At 41.8% G+C, this 26329-nt stretch overlaps 1 protein-coding gene across 7 annotated transcripts in view; it reads right to left on the bottom strand.

The window, feature by feature from the left end:
• The window catches only part of csnk1g1 (casein kinase 1, gamma 1), a 69788-nt gene that overhangs the window by 38798 nt on the left and 4661 nt on the right, over positions 1–26329 (bottom strand). For all 7 annotated transcript variants that reach the window (XM_021573417.2, XM_021573421.2, XM_021573437.2 and 4 more), the window contains exons 2-4: positions 23501–23841; positions 19626–19666; positions 17526–17595 (exon numbers count right to left, since the gene is read on the bottom strand). In XM_021573417.2, the coding sequence (XP_021429092.1) occupies positions 17526–17595; positions 19626–19666; positions 23501–23678 (289 nt within the window). In that variant the 5' untranslated portion in view covers positions 23679–23841. The remainder of the gene's footprint in view (positions 1–17525; positions 17596–19625; positions 19667–23500; positions 23842–26329) is intronic.

Genomic DNA, 26329 nt, shown 5'->3' with positions numbered 1-26329 from the left:
TAGTCTACACATCTCTACACATTTTTTCTGAACGTCTTGGTTGATTTTTCCATGATGTCAAGCACTGAGTTTGATGGTAAGGCCTTGAAATACATCCACAGGTACACCTCCAATTGACTCAAATTAGGTAAATTGGCCTATCAGAAGCGTCTAAAGCCATTACATAATTTTCTGGAATTCTCTAAGATGTTGTGTAAACTTCTGACCCACTGGAATTGTGACAGTGAATTATAAGTGAAATAATCTATCTGTAAACAATTGTTGGAAAAATGACTTGAGTGGTTGAAAAACGAGTCTTACTAACGCCAACCTAAAGTGTATAAAAACTTCCGACTTCAACTGTATGCATGTATGTATGTATGTATGCATGTATGTATGCGCGTGCAGATAACGAAAATCATAGGTAGCCTAGGCTACACCTATACGCTCCCTCCCAGCCCCTGTGTACGCAGCTCAAAAAGCTACCCTATTGTTTCAGTTTTTTATGGACAAGAAATATACCCTACCTAGGCTACAACACGTAAGTAATTTAGAATGTTAATGTTTTCAAGTGAGTACAAAACTTTTCTAGGCTGGAAACTGCAATGAGTATTCTATGTCATTTGAATAACTGCTCATAAGCCTGGCGTTTTGAACGCATATTTATTTTTGAAATAACTGCAACTAGCCTGTCTGATAGGGAAACTATTTGGATCAGTTATGGAGTTCTTCCTCATACCAGGTGCTTTCCTTGGCTCATCGCACTCTAGCGACTACATGTGGAGGGTAGTGCTCCCGCAAGCTGACTTCAGTCAGTTAAACAGCGTTTCCCCCGACACATTGGTGTGGCTGGCTTCCGATTTGAGCGAGCAGGTGTTAAGAAGCAGAGCGGCTTGGTGGGTCATGTTTTGGAGGACGCATGACTCAACCTTCGCCTTTCCCGAGCCCATTGGGGAGTTGCAGCGATGAGACAAGACCGTAATTGGATATCACGAAATTGGGGAGAAGTGGGTAAAATGCCAAACAAAACAATATAATACACGTGCGCAGAGCAAGTTGTATCCACAGTTTCCATGTTTTAAAAGCGTTTGAAAATTAGGTGGATTAGGGCTGCACAATTTATCAAATTCACAGATTTGCATGCGATATGGATATTGCCCGCAATAATTATTTGTAAACGTCACTCAGCCGCGTATAACATAAGTTTTATAGTTCCCTCCGTTTTCCCCCTCTTACAGCTGCTTCCCACACACACACCAAGCCCAGCCCCCATCAATCAAGTAGCACAGTTCCTCCTCCTTGCTGTTAGGTCAAATGCAGTCAAGAACAATGCAGTTAGGTCAAATGCAGCTCTCCAGTTTTTTTAAAAATTAGATCCTAAAAAAATGATGCGTTAGATTTTTTGCCAATATCTAGTAGCCAGAGTGTGTGATGACATGGTAATGTTTTACAGTTGTAAAGTATTTGTTGGAAACGGTTGCTTGGGAATGACTGAGATCGTCTTCTCTCATTCACACAAGCGTTTTGATCTACACTGAACAAAAATATAAACCGCAACATTAAAGTAAAATCTTTAATTGTTGGAGTTCCTTTAAGGAAATAAATAAATTGAAATAAATTCATTAGGCACTAATCTATGGATTTCACATCTAAGAAAACAGATCTGCATCAGTTGGTCACAGTCAATATGTGGTGTGACCACCATTTGCCACAAGCAGCGTGACAAGTCCTTCGCATGGAGTTGATTGTGGCCTGTGGAATGTTGTCCCACTCCTCTTCAATGGCTGTGAGAAGTTGCTGGATATAGATGGGAACTGGAACACGCTGTCGTACACATCTATCCAGAGCATCCCAAACACGCTCAATGGGTGACATGTCTAGTGAGTATGTAGGCCATGGAACTGGGACATTTACAGCAGGAATTGTGTTAAGATCCTTGCGACATGGGGCCTTGCATTATCATGCTGAAATATGAGGTGATGGCGGCGGATGAATGGGATGACAATGGGCCTCAGGATCTCATCACTATCTCTGTGCATTCAAATTGCAACTGATAAAATGCAATTGTGTTCTTTGGCCGTAGCTTATGCCTGCCCATATTATAACACCACCACGACCATGGGGCACTCTTCACAACGTTGACATCAGCAAATCGCTTGCCCATGCAACTCCATAAAAAGCTGTCTGCCATCTGCCAATTGAAAACGGGATTCATCCAAGCAGAGCCCACTTCTCCAGTGTGCCAGTGGCCATCGAAAGTCAGCATTTACCCACTGAAGTCGGTTACAACATCGAACTGCAATCAGGTCAAGACCCTGTGGAGGACGATGAACACGCAGATGAGCTTCCCTGAGACTGTTTCTGACAGCATGTGCAGGAATTCTTTGGTTGTGCAAACCGACAGTTTCAACAGCTGTCTGAAGCCAGATGTGGAGATGCTCACTAACAGGGATGTAAAAATATGCTTCATGTACGCATGAAAAATATCTAGGATCTTTTATTTCAGCTCATGAAACCAACAATTTACATAGTGTTTATTTTTTGTTCAGTGTATATTGCGAGTCAAGTCAGTAAAGAAATTGGAATTCAATTTTTTGCCCATATCGTGCATTATATCCTATGCCATACCTATAAAAAAAAAAATTAACACTAGGGCAGGGAATTGCCAGGGACCTTCCAATACAATATTAACACGATACAGAATTGTCAAATCGCAATATATATTGTATGTATTGTGATTCGATACTGATTTTATTGCGATTTGATGTTGTAAACAATTGCTCACCATACGTCTGCTGCATAGGGACAAGAGTCATGAAAAGAAAAATGCTGAAAACAAATTGGCGCACCATTTAAAAAGATGGAGAACAAGCTAGGAAGGAGAAATACTGGCGTTTTGGTGAAGGTACAGCAAACTAGAGGCAACACGATAACACAAAATTTTTAAAAGATCTGATATATCGTGAAAAATAATAACCCAACTACGGATGCACGATATAGCGGTGAACATAACAGAATCACACAATATTAGCTAAAAATGCCAACATTGGTATCGGCCGATGTCTAGTTTAATGCCGATGTGCAAAACCGACGTCAAATAAACCTATATAATATGACGTAATGACGCCACGTAAAATGTTGCACTATAAGTGCAACACAGCCTTCCTAAACCCACAATGTCTGCCATGTGGCTCGAGTCGTCAACAAGACAAGCAGTCATTTGAAAGTGTAAGAATTTCAGCGAGACAACTCAAAGGCAAAGTCCATTTATAGCCAAGATAATGGAATTCATTGCCCTTGACAATCAACCGTTCTCTGTCGTGGGTGATGTTGGCTTTTGCCGACTGGTCGAGTACAGTTACACACTACCAAGTGCACTATTTGCTTTATTACCAACGCGGTATTGTAAACACATTTGTTCGACCGCAAATTCTGGGGTAGTTAGCTTTAGCTTGGTACCTAACTAGCACCAATACAACCAGCCTGAAAACAATAACCACTAGAAACTGCAGTCATTTTCATTACTCTTAGCAATGATTTAGGAATCCTTGTAAGTATTGTTGTTCGCCAATTGAAATTGAACTTCAGATCATTTTAATAAATAGCTAGCCAGCTACTTAATCCTGTTGCCCAAAGCTAACGTTATAAGCAGCCAGCCTGCTTAATCTTGCTAGTGAGGTTGTGTTGTGAAGCTAGGCATAATACGGATTAGGCACAATAGTGGAATTTACAGTTTTCCTTAAAAATAAAAGTACGTGATGCAAATGAATACAAATAGTAGAATAACAAACTTTTATTTTGAAGGCTAACAGCAAAGTCCACTATTGTGGCTAATCCTTATTGTGGCTAGCTTCACATAGGATGGTCTGACCACCATTAATCAAATAAGAACGGTCTTAAAATTAGGGTTATTTTAGATGACACCTAGCTATAGAGTTAGCTAGCTGCAGCTACTGAAACAGATAGTTTGCATCCATGAGCTAGCTAGCTAGCTTTTTTTTTAACGACCAGCACTGTAGGTGCGCAAGACAACTTCACCAGCATCATAGCATACATATCGATGAATCGTTGTGACAAATGTGTAATAACTACGTAGAAAATGTATGAACGTGTTCAATGATTTCGTGAACTGCAGTCATATGCAGGTCCTGATTGGTGAACAAGCTTATTTGACACGGAAAGACCTAAACAGCTTTCCATAGAAATCCTGGTTGAGAATGAAACTGAACAAAGAAACAGCACAGCAAATAAGTGAACAAAATAGTTTTTTCTTATGTTTTACTGGTAATTGGGACATACGTAAATGCCAACAAAATAACAGTTTGGTTAGTGTGGTATGTGTAACTTTTATTTAACTAGGCAAGTCAGTTAATCTTAAGGATCGGCGTCCCCAGCAACCATTTTTTACAAAGACGGCCTACCCCGGCCATACCCGGACAACGCTGGGCCAATTGTGCTCCGCCCTATGGGACTCCCAATCACTGCCGGAAGTGATACAGCCTGGACTTGAACCAGGGATTGTAGTGACTCCTCCAACACTGAGATGCAGTGCCTTAGACCGCTTCGTCCATGTTTGTGTTAACGATTTAACGGTACTAGAACGCTTAAAAGGCCGCTAAAATGACATATTTTGGGGGGCAAGGAAAATATTGGATATCGGTATCAGCCAAAAATGTCATATCGGTGCATCACTAATCCCAATATATAACTAACAATTTTCCCCCCCTCATTACACCGACATAAATTTGTGTTTACCACAGTGAGCATTTGATTCTATCATTTCTCCTCTACCTTTCCTGGGTGACAAAGCACCAGGATGTTGTCTCTGGTTTTAAATCAATGCATCTAAGAAGTTGAATATATGAAACACACACACACACACACACACACACACACACATGATTATAATATGATTAAAAGACCTAAGAGTTATCTGCTTCGTGTTTTACTTTTGCCATAAAAAAAACTCAAATCAAATTTTATTGGTCACATATACATGGTTAGCAGATGTTAATGTGAGTGTAGCGAAATGCTTGTGCTTCTAGTTCCAACCGTGAGGTAATATCTAACAATTTCACCACAACTACCTTATACACACACACACACACACACGTGTAAAGGTGTAAAGGAGTGAATATGAATATGTACATATAAATATATGGATGAGCGATGGTCGGCATTGGCATGATGTAGTAGATGGTATAGAGTACAGTATATGCATATGAGAAGAGTAATGTAGTGTATCTAAAATTTTTATAAATTGGCATTGTTTAAAGTGACTAGTGATACATTTATTACAACCAATTTTTAATTATTAAAGTGGCTAGAGATTTGAGTCAGTATGTTGGCAGCAACCACTCAATGTTTGTGATGGCTGTTTAACAGTCTGATGGTCTTGAGATTAGAGGTCGACCGATTAATCGGAATGGCCGGTTAATTAGGGCCGATTTCAAGTTCATAACAATCGGTATTTTTGGACATCGATTTTTAAAAATTTAACTAGGCAAGTCAGTTAAGAACACATTCTTATGTTGAATGACGGCCTAGGAACGATGGGTTAACTGCCTTGTTCAGGGGCAGAACGACATTTTTACCTTGTCAGCTCTGGGATTAGTTTTTGCAACCTTCCGTTTACTAGTCCAACGCTCTAACCACTTGCCTTACATTGCACTCCACGAGGAGACTGCATGGCAGGCTGACTACCTGTTACGCGAGGGCAGCAAGAAGCCAAGGGAAGTTGCTAGCTAGCATTAAACTTATCATATAAAAAAACTATCAATTTTAACATAATCACTAGTTAAACTAGTAATATCGTCAACCGTGTAGTTATCTAGCGTGTCCTGCATTGCATATAATCGATGCGGTGCCTGTTAATTTCTCATCAAATCACAGCCTACTTCGCCAAACGGGTGATTTAACAAGCGCATTTGCGAAAAAAGCACCGTCTTTGCACTAATGTGTACCTAACCATAAACATCAATGCCTTTCTTTAAAATCAATACACAAGTATATATTTTTAAACGTGCATATTTAGTTAAAATTGCCTGCTAACATGAATCTGTTATAACTAGGGAAATTGTGTCACTTCTCTTGCGTTCCGTGCAAGCAGTCAGGGTATATGCAGCAGTTTGGGCCACCTGGCTCGTTGCGAACTGTGTGAAGTCAATTTATTCCTAACAAAGACCGTAATTAATTTGCCAGAATTGTACATTATTATGACAGAACATTGAAGGTTGTACAATGTAACAGCAATATTTAGACTTAGTGATGCCACCCGTTAGATAAAATACGGAACCGTTCCGTATTTCACTGAAAGAATCAAATGTTTTGTTTTCGAAATGATAGCTTCCGGATTCGACCATATTAATGACCAAAGGCTCGTATCTGTGTGTTATGTTATAATTAAGTCTATGATTTGATAGAGCAGTCCGACTGAGCGATGGTCGGCAGCAGCAGGCTCGTAAGCATTCATTCAAACAGCACTTTACTGCGTTTGCCAGCAGCTCTTCGCTGTGCTTCAAGCATTGAGCTGTTTATGACTTCAAGCCCATCACCTCCCGAGATTAGGATGGCGTAACCAATGTGAAATGGCTAGCTAGCTAGCGGGGTGCACGCTAATAGCATTTCAATCGTTGACATCACTTGCTCTGAGACCTTGAAGTAGTTGTTCCCCTTGCTCTGCAAGGGCCGTGGCTTTTGTGGAGCGATGGATAACGATGCTTCGAGGGTGGCTGTTGTCAATGTGTTCCTGTTTCGAGCCTAGGTAGGGGCGAGGAGAGGGACGGAAGTTACACTGGCAATACTAATGTGCCTATAAGAACATCCAATAGTCAAAGGTATATGAAATACAAATGGTAGAGAGAGAAATAGTCCTATAAATACTATATTACCTTCAACTTCTTACCTGGGAATATTGAACTCTCATGTTAAAAGGAACCATCAGCTTTCATATGTTCTCATGAGCAAGGAACTTAAACGTTAGCTTTTTTACATGGCACATATTACTTTCTTCTCCAACACTTTGTTTTTGCATTATTTAAACCAAAATGAACATGTTTCATTATTTATTTGAGGCTAAATTGATTTTATTGATGTTTTATATTAAGTAAAAATAAGTGGCCATTCAGTAGTTGTATTTGTCATGGCAAAAAAAAAAAAAAAGTTTATTTTAAATAAAAAAAATAAGCCGATTAATCGGTATCTGCTTTTTTTTGGTCCTACAGTAATTGGTATCGGCGTTGAAAAATCATAATCGGTCAACCTCTACTTGAGAGAAGCTGTTTTTCAGTCTCTCGGTCCCTGCTTTGATGCACCTGTACTGACCTCGCCTTCTGGATGATAGCGGGGTGAACAGGCAGTGGCTCGGGTGATTGTTGTCCTTGATGATCTTTTTGGCCTTCCTGTGACATCGGGTGGTGTAGGTGTCCTGGAGGGCAGGTAGTTTGTCCCCGGTGATGCGTTGTGCAGACCTCACTATCCTCTGGAGAGCCTTACGGTTGTGGGCGGAGCGGTTGCCATACCAGGCGGTGATACAGCCCGACAGGATGCTCTTGATTGTGCATTTGTAAAAGTTTGTGAGTGATTTTGGTGACAAGCCAAATTTCTTCAGCCTTCTGAGAATGAAGAGGCGCTGTTGCGCCTTCTTCACGACGCTGTCTGTGTGGGTGGACCATTTCAGTTTTTCCTTGATGTGTACGCCGAGGAACTTAACTTTCCACCTTCTCCACTACTGTCACATCAATGTGGATTGGGGGTGCTCCCTATCCTGCTGTTTCCTGAAGTCCACGATCATCTCCTTTCTTTTGTTGACATTGCAATACTGGTATCGTCACAGCCCTATAAAATACTCTGTGGGACTTTTAGGCCACAAGCTTTCTACCAATATCTCAAACATGTATTATTCACTCCAAAATTGCTTTCAAAAGCAAAGGCTTTACTGAGATTTAGGCTTTGATGGGGAAATCTGTGATTTATAATGCTGCACAGCAGAGAGGAAAACACTGCCGTTTAAACTTCCACTGGAGCTGTGAGGATCTCTCGGGCGAAGCTACTGATCAAAGCCGGGAGATGAGTCACAAGTGACATGTTATGCAACTTTCACTTCTCATGCAGTGGGATACGGCGGGGAAAATCAATGGAGTGTGTGGCAAAAAATAAAATAAAAATCACAGTGTGGCAGAATGGGTTGCAGACTAGCTTTTACAGCGACACAATACCCTCACAGGCCCACATACAAAACCTTTACCATTGAGTAAAGAAAGTAGAGGCAGTGTCATCTGTATGTAGGCACTGTGTTTGAAGTGTATGCTATTGTAGGCAGTAGTAGGGACTATTAAAACCCAGTGAGAACAAGGGCTGGCAATTGCCAAGGACCTCACAACATGATATCACAATACTTAGGTGTCGATACGATATGTATTTCGATTCTCAATGTATTGCAATTCAATGTTCCAAACATAGTGTTCACCATGCCTGCTGCAAAGGGACAACAGAAAGCGATGAGAAAAATCAGTCAAGGAAATAAAAGTGCCGAAAACATGTTGGCTCACTATTTATAAAGATGGAAAAGGTTATAGGATGAACAATACCAGAGTTTTGGCATATTGCGCCTAGGAATTTTCAATTCTCCCCGACTGCTTAGCTGACTCTGTATTACAAATGTGACTGATGTTCCCATTGATGAATTTATCAGTTCATTGATATGACACTTGCTTAGCCAACACTACCCAAGAGGAAATGACCTCAACCCACTTGTGCAAGACCGTATATTCGAGATCTAAATCTGCTTTCCCCCAGTGCTTACAGTAACACTATGCGTAAACACTGCTTCTTTCAATGGCTTGCATGCAAAGGTAACACGGGAAGCTGTGTCACACCAGACTGCACTTCCTGTAACAGGTTATTGTTTTTAGTCATGAATCCTGTTCTGAAGGCAAGTCTGCAGACCACTAGCTGGCACAGCCAAAGTCATCAAATCTGATTTTAAAACTAACCACACGGCTAAGCGGAATGCCTAACCCCTAATCTTGGATTAAAGTGCAAAAAAACACATTTTTGTTTCCATGAATTGGTACAATATAGCCAGTTTAGACTTTGCAGCTGGCCCATCTAGCGGAAATTGCGCAGTTCTGCCTCCAGGGCAAGATTCATGACAATAAACGTCAACATGCCCTCTAACTGTTTTCAGCGAATGGGGGGGGGGTGTCAAACAGAAAGCAGTCATCCTATATAGAACTGGAATAATATTCTGAAAATAAGGTGATCACCATCACCGGACTTATAAAAATATTAAAAACATATACAACTACAGCCATACAATTAATTATATTTTGGCCCTGTCCGGGGGTGTCCTCGGATGGGGCCACAGTGTCTCCTGACCCCTCATGTCTCAGCCTCCAGTATTTATGCTGCAGTAGTTTATGTGTCGGGGGGCTAGGGTCAGTTTGTTATATCTGGAGTACTTCTCCTGTCCTACTCGGTGTCCTGTGTGAATCTAAGTGTGCGTTCTCTAATTCTCTCCTCTCTTTCTCTCTCTCGGAGGACCTGAGCCCTAGGACCATGCCCCAGGACTACCTGACATGATGACTCCTTGCTGTCCCCAGTCCACCTGGCCGTGCTGCTGCTCCAGTTTCAACTGTTCCTCCTTATTATTATTGGACCATGCTGGTCATTTATGAACATTTGAACATTTTGGCCATGTTCTGTTATAATCTCCACCCGGCACAGCCAGAAGAGGACTGGCCACCCCACATAGCCTGGTTCCTCTCTAGGTTTCTTCCTAGGTTTTGGCCTTTCTAGGGAGTTTTTCCTAGCCTCCGTGCTTCTACACCTGCATTGCTTGCTGTTTGGGGTTTTAGGCTGGGTTTTATGTACAGCACTTTGAGATATCAGCTGATGTACGAAGGGCTATATAAATACATTTGATTTGATGATATGTCAGACTTTAATAAAAACATTTTTGGTGTGGTTTGTAAAATAGCACTTACTGTTAAAGGGAAGCGAAAGCAGTCTCAGCAGTGTATTCAGTGAGACGTCATTGCAACGTGTCGCCTCCCGCAGAGGTTCTGCAGGTGTCTCATCAACACCACAGGACCAGTGCTACTTTCTGCATCTGAGCCTGAGACTCAAAGACGAGTCGAGCGACACAAGTGTGTAGCAAATTGACTGAGGTGTCTGTGTGAGGGAGAGACTAATGTACGTGTGTATGAGAGAGAAAGATCTCAAGCTCATTCCCAAGCAACCATTCCAACCACAACACAGAGAACCACAAAAATACTTTACACCTGCAAAACATTACCAAAGCCTTGAAAGCCTAAATATTGTGGAGCAATATAATGTCTGAGATTCAGGTAGTATGTGTGAGCAACCTGAAAGAGGACAGCACTCACACACACTAGGGCTGCACAATATTGGCCCCAAAAAATCTAACTGCGATTTAAAATATCATATATATAGAATCTACATATCCTCATTTACTCAAGTGTTTCATTTATTTTGGCAGTTACATGTAGAACGGACGAAGAAGTATAGCTTGAGTCACAGGAAAATGGAATATAACATTGCGGATAAAGTTTGGAATGACAATTTAATGTGTACAACATCTAAAGATCTGCATCACTATTACCAAAAGGACGTATTTGGGTGTTTTTGGAGCCTTTGTTCCTGTTTTTTCAGGGCCTCCATACTACACAACAAGGATGAGGAAGTGATTTCCTGTTTGGGGTAAATTTCTCAAAAACTTGTGTATAAACACAAAAAGGTGTCTGGACCCATTGATAACGTTCAATTTACATCAAAACGTTTGATTTGGTTGTACATACATTTTTTTTACTTCTACTTTAAAGTGGATCTAACAGCAAGGAGGGGGAACTTTTCTGGTTGAGTGAGGGGCAAGGCTTGCTCTATGTGGGAAGCAGTTGCAAGAGGAGGGAAAAAAAGTACATTTTCAAATCGGACGTTACACATGCGACTGTGGCATTTCAAAACTATTTAATGCAATATGAAATTCTTGCAAAATGGATATTGCACGTCAATATTGAGATTTCGATGTGAATTTGATTAATTGTGCAGCCCTAACACACACCCAGTGCAATTGATTACTATTGAGTGCCTTCAACCTGTCAGACACTAAGGCCCGGTGAAATTTCCAAAACAGAAGAGCTTGGTAATTCTTCTTTCGTGTGACAATTAAAGGGTAGGAATCATAAGTTTTTACACACCAAATGAACACAGTGTAGTAAAATACTTAGTAATTTAGGTAACCAGATTGTTACTACAACTATGACTACAAAGCTGTGTTTGGGGGGGTTTTACATATTTCACTTATTTCCGAATACCTTCTAAACTTGTTTACGTGTTGCTGTGCGTTTTGTTGCCAACATTACTTTGCTACTTGACAACTTTACGGTTTTTACTTTTTAATTACTGTTTATATTTTTGGTTTTTCCCTCACTCAACTTTATTGCTTTTAACTTTTTCACTTCGGACGCTTTATCCTGGACGTGGGTCGTCAGGACATTAACATGATGCCTTCTAATTGCAGTCGCTGTACTCATAATATACAGGAGAACGATCGCCTTCCGGCGAGGATAGCAGTGCTGCATGCCCAGCTTCAGACGCAATCGTTAGGCAAGGGTAATTTCAGTGCAGGAAAGGCTGAAACAGCGTCTGTGCCACCAGTAAGTACAGATAGTAAAGTTAGTATAAATCCCCTCGCACGGTCCCCACAGCCAGACAACTTTCTCATGGTTTCTGGAGGGAAATGGTGTAGGAATGCTCAACCGGTGTCGCTCATTCAGCCGACAAACTTTCAACCGTTTTTCCCCCCGCATTAAGCAACGGTCAGAGGCCAAGCCTTCTCTGGTCTCTACTCCTCCCGTTACGGGGTCTGAGACGCCAAAGCTTCCCACCATTAGCTCTGACAAATTGAAAACCCTAGTCATTGGCGACTCCATTACCCGCAGTATTAGACTTAAAACGATTCATCCAGCGATTATACACTGTTTACTAGGGGGCAGGGCTACCGACGTTAAGGCTAATCTGAAAATGGTGCTGGCTAAAGCTAAAACTGGCGAGTGTAGAGTATAGAGATATTGTTACCCACGTGGGCACCAACGATGTTAGGATGAAACAGTCAGAGGTCACCAAGCGCAACATAGCTTCAGCATGTAAATCAGCTAAAAAGATGTGTCGGCATCGCGTAATTGTCGATGGCCCCCTCCCAGTTAGGGGGAGTGATGAGCTCTACAGCAGTCTCACAACTCAATCGCTGGTTGAAAACGGTTTTCTTCCCCTCCCAAAAGATTTGTAGGTAATTGGCCCTCTTTCTGGGACTCACCCACAAACAGGACCAAGCCTGACCTGCTGAGGAGTGACGGACTCCATCCTAGCTGGAGGGGTGCTCTCATCTTATCTACCAACATAGACAGGGCTCTAACTCCTCGAGCTCCACAATGAAATAGGGTGCAGGCCAGGCAGCAGGCTGTTAGCCAGCCTGCCAGCATAGTGGAGTCTGCCACTAGCACAGTCAGTGTAGTCAGCTCAGCTATCCCCATTGAGACCGTGTCTGTGCCTCAACCTAGGTTGGGTAAAACTAAACATGGCAGTGTTCGCCTCAGCAATCTCACTAGGATAAAGACCTCCTCCATTCCGGTCATTATTGAAAGAGATCATGATACCTCACATCTCAAAATAGGGCTACTTAATGTTAGATCCCTTACTTCAAAAGGCAAATAGAGTCAATAATCACTGATCATAATCTTGATGTGATTAGCCTGACTGAAACATGGCTTAAGCCTGATGAATTTACCGTGTTAAATGAGGCCTCACCTCCTGGTTACACTAGTGACCATATCCCCCGTGCATCCCGCAAAGGCGGAGGTGTTGCTAACATTTACGATAGCAAATTTCAATTTACAAAAATAAAATAAAAATATGACGTTTTCGTCTTTTGAGCTTCTAGCCATGAAATCTATGCAGCCTACTCAATCACTTTCTATAGCAACTGTTTACAGGCCTCATGGGCCATATACAGCATTCCTCATCGAGTTCCCGGAATTCCTATCGGACCTTGTAGTCATAGCAGATATTCTAATTTTTGGTGACTTTAATATTCACATGGAAAAGTCCACAGACCCACTCCAAAAGGCTTTCGGAGCCATCATCGACTCAGTGGGTTTTGTCCAACATGTCTCTGGACCTACTCACTGTCACAGTCATACTCTGGACCTAGTTTTGTCCCATGGAATAAATGTTGTGGATCTTAATGTTTTTCCTCATAATCGGACCACCATTTTATCACATTTGCAATTGCAACAAATAATCTGCTCAGACCCCAACCAAGGAGCATCAAAAGTTGTGCTATAAATTCACAGACAACACAAAGATTCCTTGATGCCCTTCCAGACTCCCTCTGTCTACACAAGGACGTCAGAGGACAAAAATCAGTTAACCACCTAACTGAGGAACTCAATTTAACCTTGTGCAATACCCTAGATGCAGTTGCACCCCTAAAAACATTTATCATAAGAAACTAGCTCCCTGTGTTGTGGCAGAATCAGAATCCTTTAGGTAACATTGATAAAGAAGATGTTTTATCAATGTTCATAAGTATGCTTGTGGGAAAAAGTTACTTGGGGCCCAGAGAGGGGAGAGGTCAGGTTTGTCTTATCTGTGAATGTGTCTGTAACTATTCCTAAACCATGTGAAGGGATGGTGTGATTAATGGGGAACCAGTTAGTTGGCTCCACAATGTCTGTGTGCCAGTCACTCCAATCCGTGATCTTGTCCAAAAGGGGTTGTATTTTTGATGGGAGTACCTAGAATTGACAATTGATATATGCCATTGGATGAGGTAATGTTTTGGTACTAAGTAGAACCTTGTCTAAGAGGGCAAACTGAACGAAAATATATACCTAATGCTGTCTGGCTATGGGATACTCCTTTTACAAGTAAATCTTCCTTTGTGTAATGTTCCTAAGATCTGTTATTCGTCATGTGATTTGATGGGTGTGTCTTGGCTATAAATTATACTAAGAACTGTTTTGTAAGTACTCTCAGAGAATTAATTTATAGACACTGAATTGATCTGAGAGTCACAGGGCTATGGTGAAGCTCATAATTAAAGATGGACTTTATGATAACTCTGACCTGTGTGTGTGGTTTGCTCTCTCATGATTTGGTAATACAGGTCATTTCCACGACACCTGGTATACAGAAAATACCAGAGCTCTGAAGCAAGCTTCCAGAAAATTGGAACGGAATTGGCGCCACACCAAACTGGAAGTCTTCCGACTAGCTTGGAAAGACAGTACCGTGCAGTATCGAAGAACCCTTACTGCTGCTCGATCATCCTATTTTTCCAACTTAATTGAGGAAAATAAGAACAATGCGAAATTTATTTTTGATACTGTCGCAAAGCTAACTAAAAAGCAGCATTCCCCAAGAGAGGATGCCTTTCACTTCAGCAGTGATAAATTCATGAACTTATTTGAGGAAAAGATCATGATTATTAGAAAGCAAATTACGGACTCCTCTTTAAATCTGCTTATTCCTTCAAAGCTCAGTTGTCCTGAGTCTGCACAACTCTGCCAGGACCTAGGATCAAGAGAGACGCTCAAGTGTTTTAGTACTATATCTCTTGACACAATGATGAAAATAATCATGGCCTCTAAACCTTCAAGCTGCATACTGGACCCCATTCCAACTAAATTACTGAAAGAGCTGCTTCCTGTGCTTGGCCCTCCTATGTTGAACATAATAAACGGCTCTCTATCCACCGGATGTGTACCTAACTCACTAAAAGTGGCAGTAATAAAGCCTCTTGAAAAAGCCAAACCTTGACCCAGAAAATATTTTTAAAAACATCGGCCTATATCGAATCTTCCATTCCTCTCAAAAATTTTAGAAAAGACTGTTGCGCAGCACCTCACTGCCTTCCTGAAGAAAAACATTGTATACGAAATGCTTCAGTCTGGTTTTAGACCCCATCATAGCACTGAGAGTGCACTTGTTAAGGTGGTAAATGACCTTTAAATGGCATCAGACTGAGGCTTTGCATCTGTCCTCGTGCTCCTAGACCTTAGTGCTGCTTTTGATACCATCGATCACCACATTCTTTTGGAGAGATTGGAAACCCAAATTGGTCTACACGGACAAGTTCTGGCCTGGTTTAGAACTTATCTGTCGGAAAGATATCAGTTTGTCTCTGTGGATGGTTTGTCCTCTGACAAATCAACTGTAAATTTCGGTGTTCCTCAAGGATCCGTTTTAGACTCATCTCTTCAGTAGGTCATATGATTGAGTGTAGTCTGGCCCAGGAGTGTGAAGGTGAACGGAAAGGCTCTGGAGCAACGAACCGCCCTTGCTGTCTCTGCCTGGCCGGTTCCCCTCTTTCCACTGGGATTCTCTGCATCTAACCCTATTACAGGGGCTGAGTCACTGGCTTACTGGTCCTCTTTCATGCCGTCCCGAGGAGGGGTGCGTCACTAGAGTGGGTTGGCGCCCCCCCTTGGGTTGTGCCGTGGCGGAGATCTTTGTGGGCTATACTCAGCCTTGTCTCAGGATGGCAAGTTGGTGGTTGAAGATATCCCTCTAGTGGTGTGGGGGCTGTGCTTTGGCAAAGTGGGTGGGGTTATATCCTTCCTGTTTGGCCCTGTCCGGGGGTGTCATCGGACGGGGCCAGTGTCTCCTGACCCCTCTCAGCCTCCAGTATTTATGCTGCAGTAGTTTGTGTCGGGGGGCTATGGTCAGCTTGGTATATCTGGAGTACTTCTCCTGCCTTATCCAGTGTCCTGTGTGAATTTAAGTATGCTCTCTAATTCCCTATTTCTTTCTCTCTTGGAGGACCTGAGCCCTAGGACCATGCCTCAGGACTACCTGGCATGATGACTCCTTGCTGTCCCCAGTCCACCTGGCCGTGCTGCTGCTCCAGTTTCAACTGTTCTGCCTGTGATTATTATTATTTGACCATGCTGGTCATTTATGAACATTTGAACATCTTGGCCATGTTCTGTTATAATCTCCACCCGGCACAGCCAGAAGCGGACTGGCCACCCCTCATAGCCTGGTTCCTCGCTAGGTTTCTTCCTAGGTTTTGGCCTTTCTAGGGAGTTTTTCCTAGCCACCGTGCTTCTACAACTGCATTGCTTGCTGTTTGGGGTTTTAGGCTGGGTTTCTGTACAGCACTTTGAGATATCAGCTGATGTACGAAGGGCTAAATAAATACATTTGATTTTATTTAAACTAACAACAATGCAATATTTCGCAATGTCATATGGAAAATCTACTCTGCGTTAGCTTGCTCGAGCTGTTTAACGTTAGCCACTAGCCATTCAGTGTGTGTTGGCATTGGTGAGCTACAATCCACCAATCACGAAGAGGTGCGATCTAAACAAGCAATCAGATACCCCACATGTGGGGGCCGCGTGATCTCCGTGAAGTAGGCTACCTGAGTTTTTCAACCTTGGGCTTAGTACTAGTGTGCTACAGTAGCTGACTGACTGTGCTGTTGTGATCATTACCATCTGCCTGGAGTCTTCCTTCGATTGTCGTTGTTGACTCTTCCCCTATGCCCAATGCCGTCTCGGACTATTGCCTCACTATATTGGATTAGCGATCTCTCCCTCGGTCTGTGAAATGGCATCTCCCTCTGTAGGGCCTCTTTCCTTGGCTTTTCTTTGGTTGCTAATGCAACTGTCAAGTCTTCCGTGGGTTCCTGCCTGTGCTAGACTAGTTGGTGTTGTTCTCTGGCTTATTACTGAGCTATGTCGACTGTGGTGGTTGGCTAGCTAGACAAGTTAGCTGGGTATGCTGGATAGCAGGCTAAAATAATTACATTTTGCTGGCTAGCCAAAAGAACTGCATATACCTGTAACATTATTTGATAACTGGTTAGATGGAGTTATGCATTTCCAAAGCGTCGGCTTACTTTAATGTAGCTGTAAGCTAGGTGTTGATAGCAAATGGCTGACTCATGCAGTGCTAATGTAACGCAAGAAGGCTGCTAGGGCTAACGTTAGCAGGCTAGTAGGGCTAATGTTAGCAGGCTAGATGGCTAGCAACACGGTAAGCTGATTTGTAACAATATTCGTAAAGTATTTGCTTGCAAGTTGGCTGAAAATTTAATTGAAACCAGTAGTCATGATTGCAAATTTGAAGTTTGAAGTTTGAAGTTACATGAAATTGAAGTTACATTTCAAGTTATTTCTGTTGGCGTTTACAATTCAGGGAATAGGCTGGCTTTACCAGTACTCTCAAATTGCATCACACCTCGCAAAAATAATTTCTGGCATGACTTCGGCATTCTGATCGATTGCATGTAATAACTCAAAATAGAAGAGGTGTAACTTTGCATTGGGACTTCTGATGAGTATATTAATGCAAATCCATATGTTACGTTTATGCTACCTACCCTTTAAGAACGGGCACAGTCTTCATACAGAACCTCACCAATCTGGTGACCTCAGGTCAGTAGGAGTGATCAATGAGACAGAAAAAAGGAAGAGAGGATGGAGATAGAAGGGTGGATAGAAGAGTGGAGGTCTTACCTGTGCTGCCTAATGTTTTGTAAAACCGGTACTCCAAATGCAGCTGTGGTGCCCTTGATTTGATTGGTTCCTGGAAGAATAATACAAAAAGGAAACTTCATTTGAAGGTGGGCTTTTCATTCACTACACAATATGAATTACACCTACAATAAATGAAAATTAATGAAATGAATTATCATTCAAACAAACTACTTTCAAATTAAGGTTCAGAAATTCATTAATTAGCATGTAATTGACTATTAAAATAAATATTTTTTAAATAAAATATTATATCATGATTTTGATAGCTGCTCATTGGGTCAATTCACTTTAGAAAGAGGATAATCTCATGAGGGAAATAATCAGAAATAAGGCTTGGATGGTATACCGGGGTATTTGAAAATAGCAACGGGATGGTTTTTCCATACGGTTTAAACTTTTCTTTTTTTCCCCCAGTCTCTTTAAGTAAATACCTGCAGTCAACTTGTGCAATGCATTAGGAGATGAAGCAGATTGCGTTCTTCATTTCACAAGTCACATTATGAAGCTTAAGTATAGGGCAGCGCAAACTTGGCCCTGCGTTGTCCCGGTTAGGGGAGGGTTTGGCCGGGGTAAGCAGTCAACGAAAAAAAGGAACATTCATTTTATTTCACCAGGTAAGTTCTCATTTACAACTGCGACCTGACCAAGATAAAGCAAATAAATGTTTTAAAAAATAATTTAAATTGTAAAATAAGAATTTGTTCTTAACTGACTCACCTAGCTAAATAACAGTTAAATAAAATAAAAAATTAAGTAGCTCCCCAGAACAGCTGAGCCAGTCACATTTGATTGTCAATAGCACAATGGGAGAACGCGGGAGCAGGTCCAGCAGTGTACTGACAGGGGTCGTGTTTTTTATTGAAAGTCCTTTTTTTTTTTGTTGCTTCAATAGAGTGATCAGGATCATGCAACTACAGTTTTCCTTCACAGAACATACATTAGTGCAACTCATTCAGCAGAAAACAGCTTTATTTTCATCAGATAACTACAGAAGTGCAACGCTATTTGAAATGGCAGCCACAAGTAAATGAGATCACAAAGAAAATGCAAGGTATTTCTTGCAAAAACGATGCATGGCCATCATATTTATAATGTTAAGGCCTATCATAGAAAGAATGCAGCCAGCTACATTTCCTAATGTTTTGTTTATTTAAAATCAGCTCATCTCGCATTTTACCAAAGAACGGTTTAAACTTAAGTACGGGAGAACAGTAGCTACACACCAGTCAGAGCACTGTCTGCTAATAGAATGCCCATTTTGTGAATTCTCAGAGTTTAGAAGCGCAACTGAAGCACAAAATTAGTCGGATGCCAAGCAGAAATTACAACAAGTAGTATTTTAGATCTATGCTTACAAAATGCAGAAAGGTATTTGTTATGCGTTTGATATAGATTTCCTGCACAGAACTCTGCGTTAGCAAGTTCAACTCAGGGGTCGTGTTATCTTAGTAAGTGACTTTATTAATAAGGTGACGGGGCATCATATCGTGTTAGCTTTCTGCCATGTTTGAAAAGTCAAAGCCCTTTGGATAAGTTATTTGTACAGCTGCCACTGTTATCTTCATTTCATTGTGTTTTTTTTCTCCAGTCCGTTCTTGGCCCGTCTGCTCCTTCCCGAGCAGGGGAGGCAGGCCCATTACTCTGCCGACTTCAGACACAGCATGTAGACATGCTGCTCCAGAGGCAGTATTGTTCTTCCTTCAGACAAGCATGCATAAAAACTTTGTTCATTTGCACAATGTCTATCGTTGAAATCGCCTTGCAAATGTCCAAATTCAACAAAAAAGACATTCGGTAGCTATTACCTACACATCTATAACTTTATGAGCTGGATTGCCTGTCTTTGCAATTCACTTATTTGTGTTTACGCTCTTTAGCATATTTAGCTAGCAGCCTATGTGGAAATTGGCTATTACTTGTGCTTATTTGGTTAGCATTCTGGTAAGAGATGCCCAATAGGCTTGGTGTTTTTGGAGCCCCCTTGTGTACTAAACCAGTAATACCGTAAATCCCGTGGTGAGAGAAGGACAATATTAAAATCAGAACACCGCCCAACCCTAATAAAGGCTCTATACTTACCAATTTTATTGCAACATATTCATTGGTGTAGAGATTTTTACCTGGATAACAAAAGAAAGGGTTATTAGAAGGTTGGGTAAACAACTTATTTCAAACAGACGAGATGGCACATCCAGTGCAGTCACCAAGGAATATTTTAGGAGTCTTAAGGAACCATTTAAACTCCCATAGGTCTCGAAGACACATGATTCACAAATATCAGTGATGACTGAACAAAGCATCTGGAAAGTCAGAGACGTACAACGTTCGAATTGGACAGTTGAGATGAGGACAATAACCAGGGGCCACTAAATGCACCATTAGGCATCTGCATATGCCTATTGTGCAATGCCATGTATTGCAGTTTGTGAACCCCATCATGTGTAGCCTATCACTGGGTGCATGTCCTGCATAAAACTACCAACTTCAAATGAATGAACAAAGCCAAAGTAATTTTTTCCTCCATTTTCCTCGAATGATCTGTCTCTGATGGTAATAGAGTGAGCGAGGCATACATTCTCTCCTAAGTCAGGGGAAGACAAGACTCAGCCGCGGGCCAAATTTTGGCGGAGAGGATGGTCAGTGGGCAGGAACACAATTATAACAATTTTCACACTGCAAATTGGACCACAACTAAGCCCAGAAATAGATTTAGATATCAAAATCGTAATTGTATACCTTAATTACATTGAGACACGATCACATACAGTGCCTTAAGTACTCACACCCCCTGACTTATTCCACATTGTTGTGTTACAGCCTGAATTCAAAATGGATTAAATATCACAATGAAAGTGAAAACATGTATTTAGAAAAGTTTGCACATTTACTGATATTGAAATGCAGAAATCTAATTTACATATATGTTCACACAGTCAAATTGTAGAATCACCTTTTGCAGCAATTACAGCTGTGAGTCTTTCTGGGTTAGTCTCAGAGCCTTGGACACCTGGACTGTGAGACATTTCCCGATTATCATTTTCTAAATTATTCAAGCTTTGTCAAATTGGTTGTTGATCATAGACAACTATTTTCAGATCTTGCCACAGATTTTCAAGTAGTTTTAAGTCAAAACTAACTCAGTCAATCAGGAACATTTCACCAACTTCTTAGAAAGCAACTCCAGTGTAGATTTGGCCTTGTGTTTTAGGTTATTGTCCTGCTGAAAGTTGAATTCATCTCCCAGTGTCTGACAGAAAGCAGATGGAACCATGTTTTCCTTTAGCATTTTGCCTGTGCTTAGCTCCATTCCATTTATTTTTATCCTGAAAAACTCCCATCCTTAATGATCACAAGCATACCCATAACTTGATGCAGCCACCACTATGCTTGAAAATATGGAGTGTGGTACTCAGTAATGTGTTGTATTGGATTTGCCCCAAACATAATACTTTGCATTCAGAACATAAAGTTAATTTCTTTGCCACATTTTTTGCAGTTTTACTTCAATACCTTACTGCAAACAGGATGCATGATTTAAAAATATTTTTATTCTGTACAGGCTTCCTTTTAAATCTCAATTAGGTTAGTATTGTGGAGTAACTACAATGTACTACTCAGCTCTCCCATCACAGCCATTAATCTCTGTTTAAAAGTTACCACTGGCCTCATGGGAAAATCCCCGAGCAGTTTCCCTCATCTCCTGCAACTTAGCTGGGAAGGACACCTGTATCTTTGTTGTGACTGGGTGTATTGACACACCATCCAAAGTGTGATTAATAACTTCACCATGCTCAAAGGGATATTCAATGTCTGCTTACCTGGTCTTTGTGGTTGAATCTGTGTTTGAAATGTACTGCTCGACTGAGGGACCTTACAGATAATTGTATGTGTGGGGAACAGAGATGAGTCATTCAAAAGCCACATTCAACACTATTATTGCATACAGAGTCTATGCAATTTAAGTGAATTGTTATGCAAATGTTTAATCTTGAACTTATTTAGGCTTGCCATAACAAAGAGGTTGAATACTTGACAAGACATTTCAGCTTTTCTTTGTTAATTAATAATAAAAACAATTCCACTAACATTATGGGGTATTGTGTGTAGGCCAGTGACAAAAAAAATCTAACTAACAACTAAAAAGTCAAGGGGTGCACACTAAGGCATTGTATGTCTCTTATTCGTGGGAATACTTGGTGAACAGATTTCCTGAATGAAACTCATTTTAGATGAAAGACAAATCACCAGGAATTTGACCCAAAAAAATAAATCCCTCCTATTAATTTAACTCTATTTTACTTTGGGGGCCCACAATTCTTTCCCTGGGCTGCCTTTTGCCAACCCCTGCTGTAAGTGATATTGCAATACAAAAGGTGTCATCTGAGAGAAGTGCGGCATAAATCCCCTTGCAGGCATGTGAAACTCAGCACGTTTGCGGGGCAAGCTGAGAATGAAAGTGCTGACGCCAACAGTGTGACACTAGGTAGGAAAGTGAGAACAACAAGGCTTGTGTTTGGATGCAATGATCCTGCGCAGAGCAGTGAAATTATATTTGTATAAGTTTGGGGTAATACGTAGGACAGTGGGAGAACATTGATAATTGTAGGATTCAAGTAGTTTACTTAAAAATACTACATAAAGTGAAATTTTGCATTTTGAAATGGACCACTAATATTTTGAGATTCCAGACTAAAAAGGTTAAAGGTTTAGTGTACACATCATGGAGGCTTATTTTATGGTTAGCACCAGCTCAATGAAGACACCTTGTGACATGTTCTATTCAAAACAAACACAATCCTCTGCTTGAACATTGAGATTGCTGGAATTTCAACATTAAACAATTTGTTGTGAGGTCCCTTGATTAACAAAGTAGAGTTAGGACGATAAACCAAAAATGTATCGACACAGACACAGATGGCTACAACCATCAAACTAGTAGTAGTTTAAAGGATCATAAAAAAAAAAACTGGTGCACATTAATGTTAGAAACTTAACATTCTATTTATTATTACAACACCACAATATGGATTTTTGTCCATATCGCCCATTTCTATAACAAAGTAAAATTTGATTCAATCTCGTCAAAAGACAACACAGGACTGAATAACAACTCCCTCCTAAGTCATTAAGTATTTACATAAAATGTTAAGATGTCTTACAACCTGTAGGCTTTTTAAATGTCAGGAGAGTTAAGGCCTTTATTAAATCCCTCAAAAGTGAGTCGATGAGCCTATGGAACCAAGCCACACTCATGCTGAGTGACAATGCCATAGGCAAACAATAGGCCTCCGAACTTCAGCAGTGCATGCATGGAGGATACCAGAGAAAAGCTATTCTCTCGCCCACCCCCTCCCGGACTATTTTCCATGTGGGCAGCAGCAGAGCAGAGGGAAGGCAAATCTTAGTCTCTCAACCAGTTTCAGGACAGAGCCATTTCAGTACAAACAGTAAAGCCTGAGCTTTCTGGCTATAGCTCAGTCATTTCATATGACTTAATGCTCCTCACTGTCCTACCTGGAGAAGAGTCATTAGACAACCCAGATATCTTAGATGGAGGTGCAGGGGGATAGACATTCAGCTCTCAAAGTTATTATCCATAATGAAAATGTAATCTGGGTGTCCATTCAAGTGACTACAGCCATGGCAGATTAGCTGGGGCCTGAACTCATTATGATGCCGTCATTGCATCCAATTTGATTCATCATGTTGAGATATGATAAGATTAACAGTGTTTAACAAAGTGTACACAGTTAAGCACCATGTACAATTTGATAGTATGGTGGAGAAGGAACTAGGAATATCAGTGAACAAGGTTTCACATTTCCAAGAGGAGTAGAACATAGTCAAGGACCAACATTTTCAGCTTTAAACAAATGTTCACACATCCAGTATATACTGTATTGTCGTTTTCAAACACCCCAAATATATTATTTAAAGGGTTATGCTGTTCTTACCTAACTTCAGCTCTCCAAAGTTACCACAGCCGATCTTCTTGCCCACACGGAAGTTGGGCCCCACCATGAGCACTCCGGAGGAGCCTGATCCCGAGGGGCGCGAGTGCCCGCTGCGCCCCTGACCTGCCTTGTTGCTGCGTGCAGGTCTCTCACCCTCTTTCTCCCGTGAGTGCTCCATGGCTCAAGGTGCCACCCAGAGGACTGGAATGGGAGGATGTGCTCCCTGACAGGGGCTGCTCTGCAGCTGGGCAAAGGGGCCGGGGCAACGGGCTCTGCCTCCGCCCGCCCCGGTCACTGTGACCTTGACATTTGGGTGGGAAGCAAGAGCTTTCACAGGTATCCTGGAAACGAGAGGAAAGGAAATGTCAGAAATAGTCTAATTTAATTTTCCTGCTGAGATGAACCATGCAGTGACTAGGTATTGATAACCCATGATAACCCATGACAATAAAAGAACTCCACAAAAAAAACATTCTGACCACTTCAACTATATTGTTTACCAGAGTTTATCTACAGGAGAGTCCTTAATTTATACTTTCAGAATACTTTTTCCCAGAGCACCATGGTATTCCCCAGTTTGACAAGCTTGCTGGACAGTTCAGATGTGCCATCCTGCACTATTCACAAGTTTTTCCACATAGGCCTATGTAAAGTAGCCTAACACTTAGCCTCATCCTAGGGTTTGCAATATTATTATCCTGTTGTTTTCTGCACACACAAAAATGTAATACATTTAATAATTTAGCAAATTTCAAGAGGTGGCTCCATAAATATTTAATGACTCCCACAGTATCAATTGTCTTCACAACATGTTTGACAGCCATCTCAATACGAATGATATGACTCACAAGACAAATATTACCAAATTCAAAATCAGTCACATAAATCTCAGATTACATGCAGGGGTTACATTATCAGCCCCCCCTCCTCCAAGCCAGTATTTTCTTAATTGATATTATTCACCTCATAAGTACAGAGGCAGTGCAGATTGGCGATAATTTGCCAAGGCCATGAAGAGGAATGAGAGGGATGTGGAAGCATTAGTAGCCAGTCCCCTTAACCTCCCTATTCAATGCAAGGGCTGTGGCCTGGGTTTATGGCAACACAGGGAACCTGTAGTACTCACGTAGGTTAAATATTGGACCACTGCTACTCAACTTTTCAAAATGCCTACAAGGCCCTCCCCTGCAGTCCCTTCTACAAATCTGATCACGATTCTATTTTGCTACTCCCTTCCTATAGGCAGAAATTCAAACAGGAAGTACCTGTGCTAAGGTCTATTCAACACTGGTCTGACCAATCAGAATCCATGCGTCAAGATTGTTTTGATCACGCGGACTGTGAAATGTTCCGGGTAGCCTCAGAATAACATTGACGAATACACGGCTATGACAGAGTTCATCAGGAAGTGTACTCAAACCAAACCAGAAACAGCGGATAGATGGCAGCATTCGCACAAAACTGAAAGCGCGAACCACCGCATTTAACCATGGCAAGGTGACTGGGAATATGGTTGAATACAAACAGTGTAGTTATTCCCTCCGTAAGGCAATCACAGGCAAAACGTCAGTATAGAGACTAAGTGGAGTCACAATTCAACTGTTAAACCACGAGACAAATGTGGCAGGGTCTACAGACAATCCCGGATTACAAAGGGGAAACCAGCCACGTCGTACACCGCCGTCTTGCTTCCGGACAAGCTAAACATCAATTTCGCACGCATCGAGGATAACACAGTGCCACCGCTGTGGGCTCTCCTTCTCCGTGGCCGACGTGAGTAAGACATTTAAGCATGTTAACCCTCGCAAGGCCGCCGGCCCTGACGGCATCCCTAGCTGCGTCCTCAGAGCATGTGCAGACTAGCTGGCTGGAGTGTTTACAGACATATTCAATCACTCCCTATCCCAGTCTGCTGTCCCCACTTGCTTCAAGATGTCTACCATTGCTTTCTTGGGTACAGGAACATAAGGTAACTGAACCTAATGACTATTGCCCCGTAACACTCACTTCTGTCATCATGAAGTGCTTTGAGAGGCTAGTCAAGGATCATATCAGCTCTACCTTACACCCTAGACCCACTTCAATTTGCTTACCACCCCAATAGATCCACAGACGATGCAATAGCGATAACACCATCTCATCTGGACAAGAGGAATACCTATGTAAGAATGCTGCTCGTTGACTAGAGCTTGGCATTCAACACCATAGTAACATCCAAGCTCATCTTTTAGCTTGAGGCCCTGGGTCTGAACCCCACTGTATGCAACTGGGTCCTGGACTTCCTGATGGGTCTTCCCCAGGTGGTGAGGGTAGGAAACAACACCTCCACTTCACTGATCCTCAACATAGGGGCCCCACAAGGGTGCGTGCTCAGCCCCCCCCCCCCCCCCCGTACTCCCTATTCACCCATGACTGCGTGGCCGACGCATGCCTTAAACTCATTGATCAAGTTTGCAGACGACGCAACAGTAGTAGGCCTGATTACTAACAATGACAGCCTACCGGGAGGAGGTGAGAGCTCTCAGAGTGTGGTGTCAGGAAAATAACCTCTTACTCAACAAAACAAAGGCGCTGATCGTGGACTTCAGGAAACAGCAGAGGGAGCACACCCCTATCCATATCGAAGGGAACGCAGTGAAGAGGGTGGAAAGCTTCAAGTTCCTAGGCGTACACATCACTGACGATCTGAAAAAGTTCACCCACACAGACAGTGTGGTGAAAACCCTAAAACTTTTACAGAAGCATAATTGAGAGCATCCTAACAGGCTGTATATGACAACTGCATGGCCCGCAATCGCAGGGCTCTCCAGAGGGTGGTGCGGTCTGCCC

Source organism: Oncorhynchus mykiss, chromosome 2, assembly GCF_013265735.2.
Source record: "Oncorhynchus mykiss isolate Arlee chromosome 2, USDA_OmykA_1.1, whole genome shotgun sequence".
Taxonomy (NCBI): domain Eukaryota; kingdom Metazoa; phylum Chordata; class Actinopteri; order Salmoniformes; family Salmonidae; genus Oncorhynchus; species Oncorhynchus mykiss.
The sequence above is the reverse complement of the archived record's forward strand: the minus strand, read 5'-3'. Positions and strand labels throughout refer to the sequence as shown.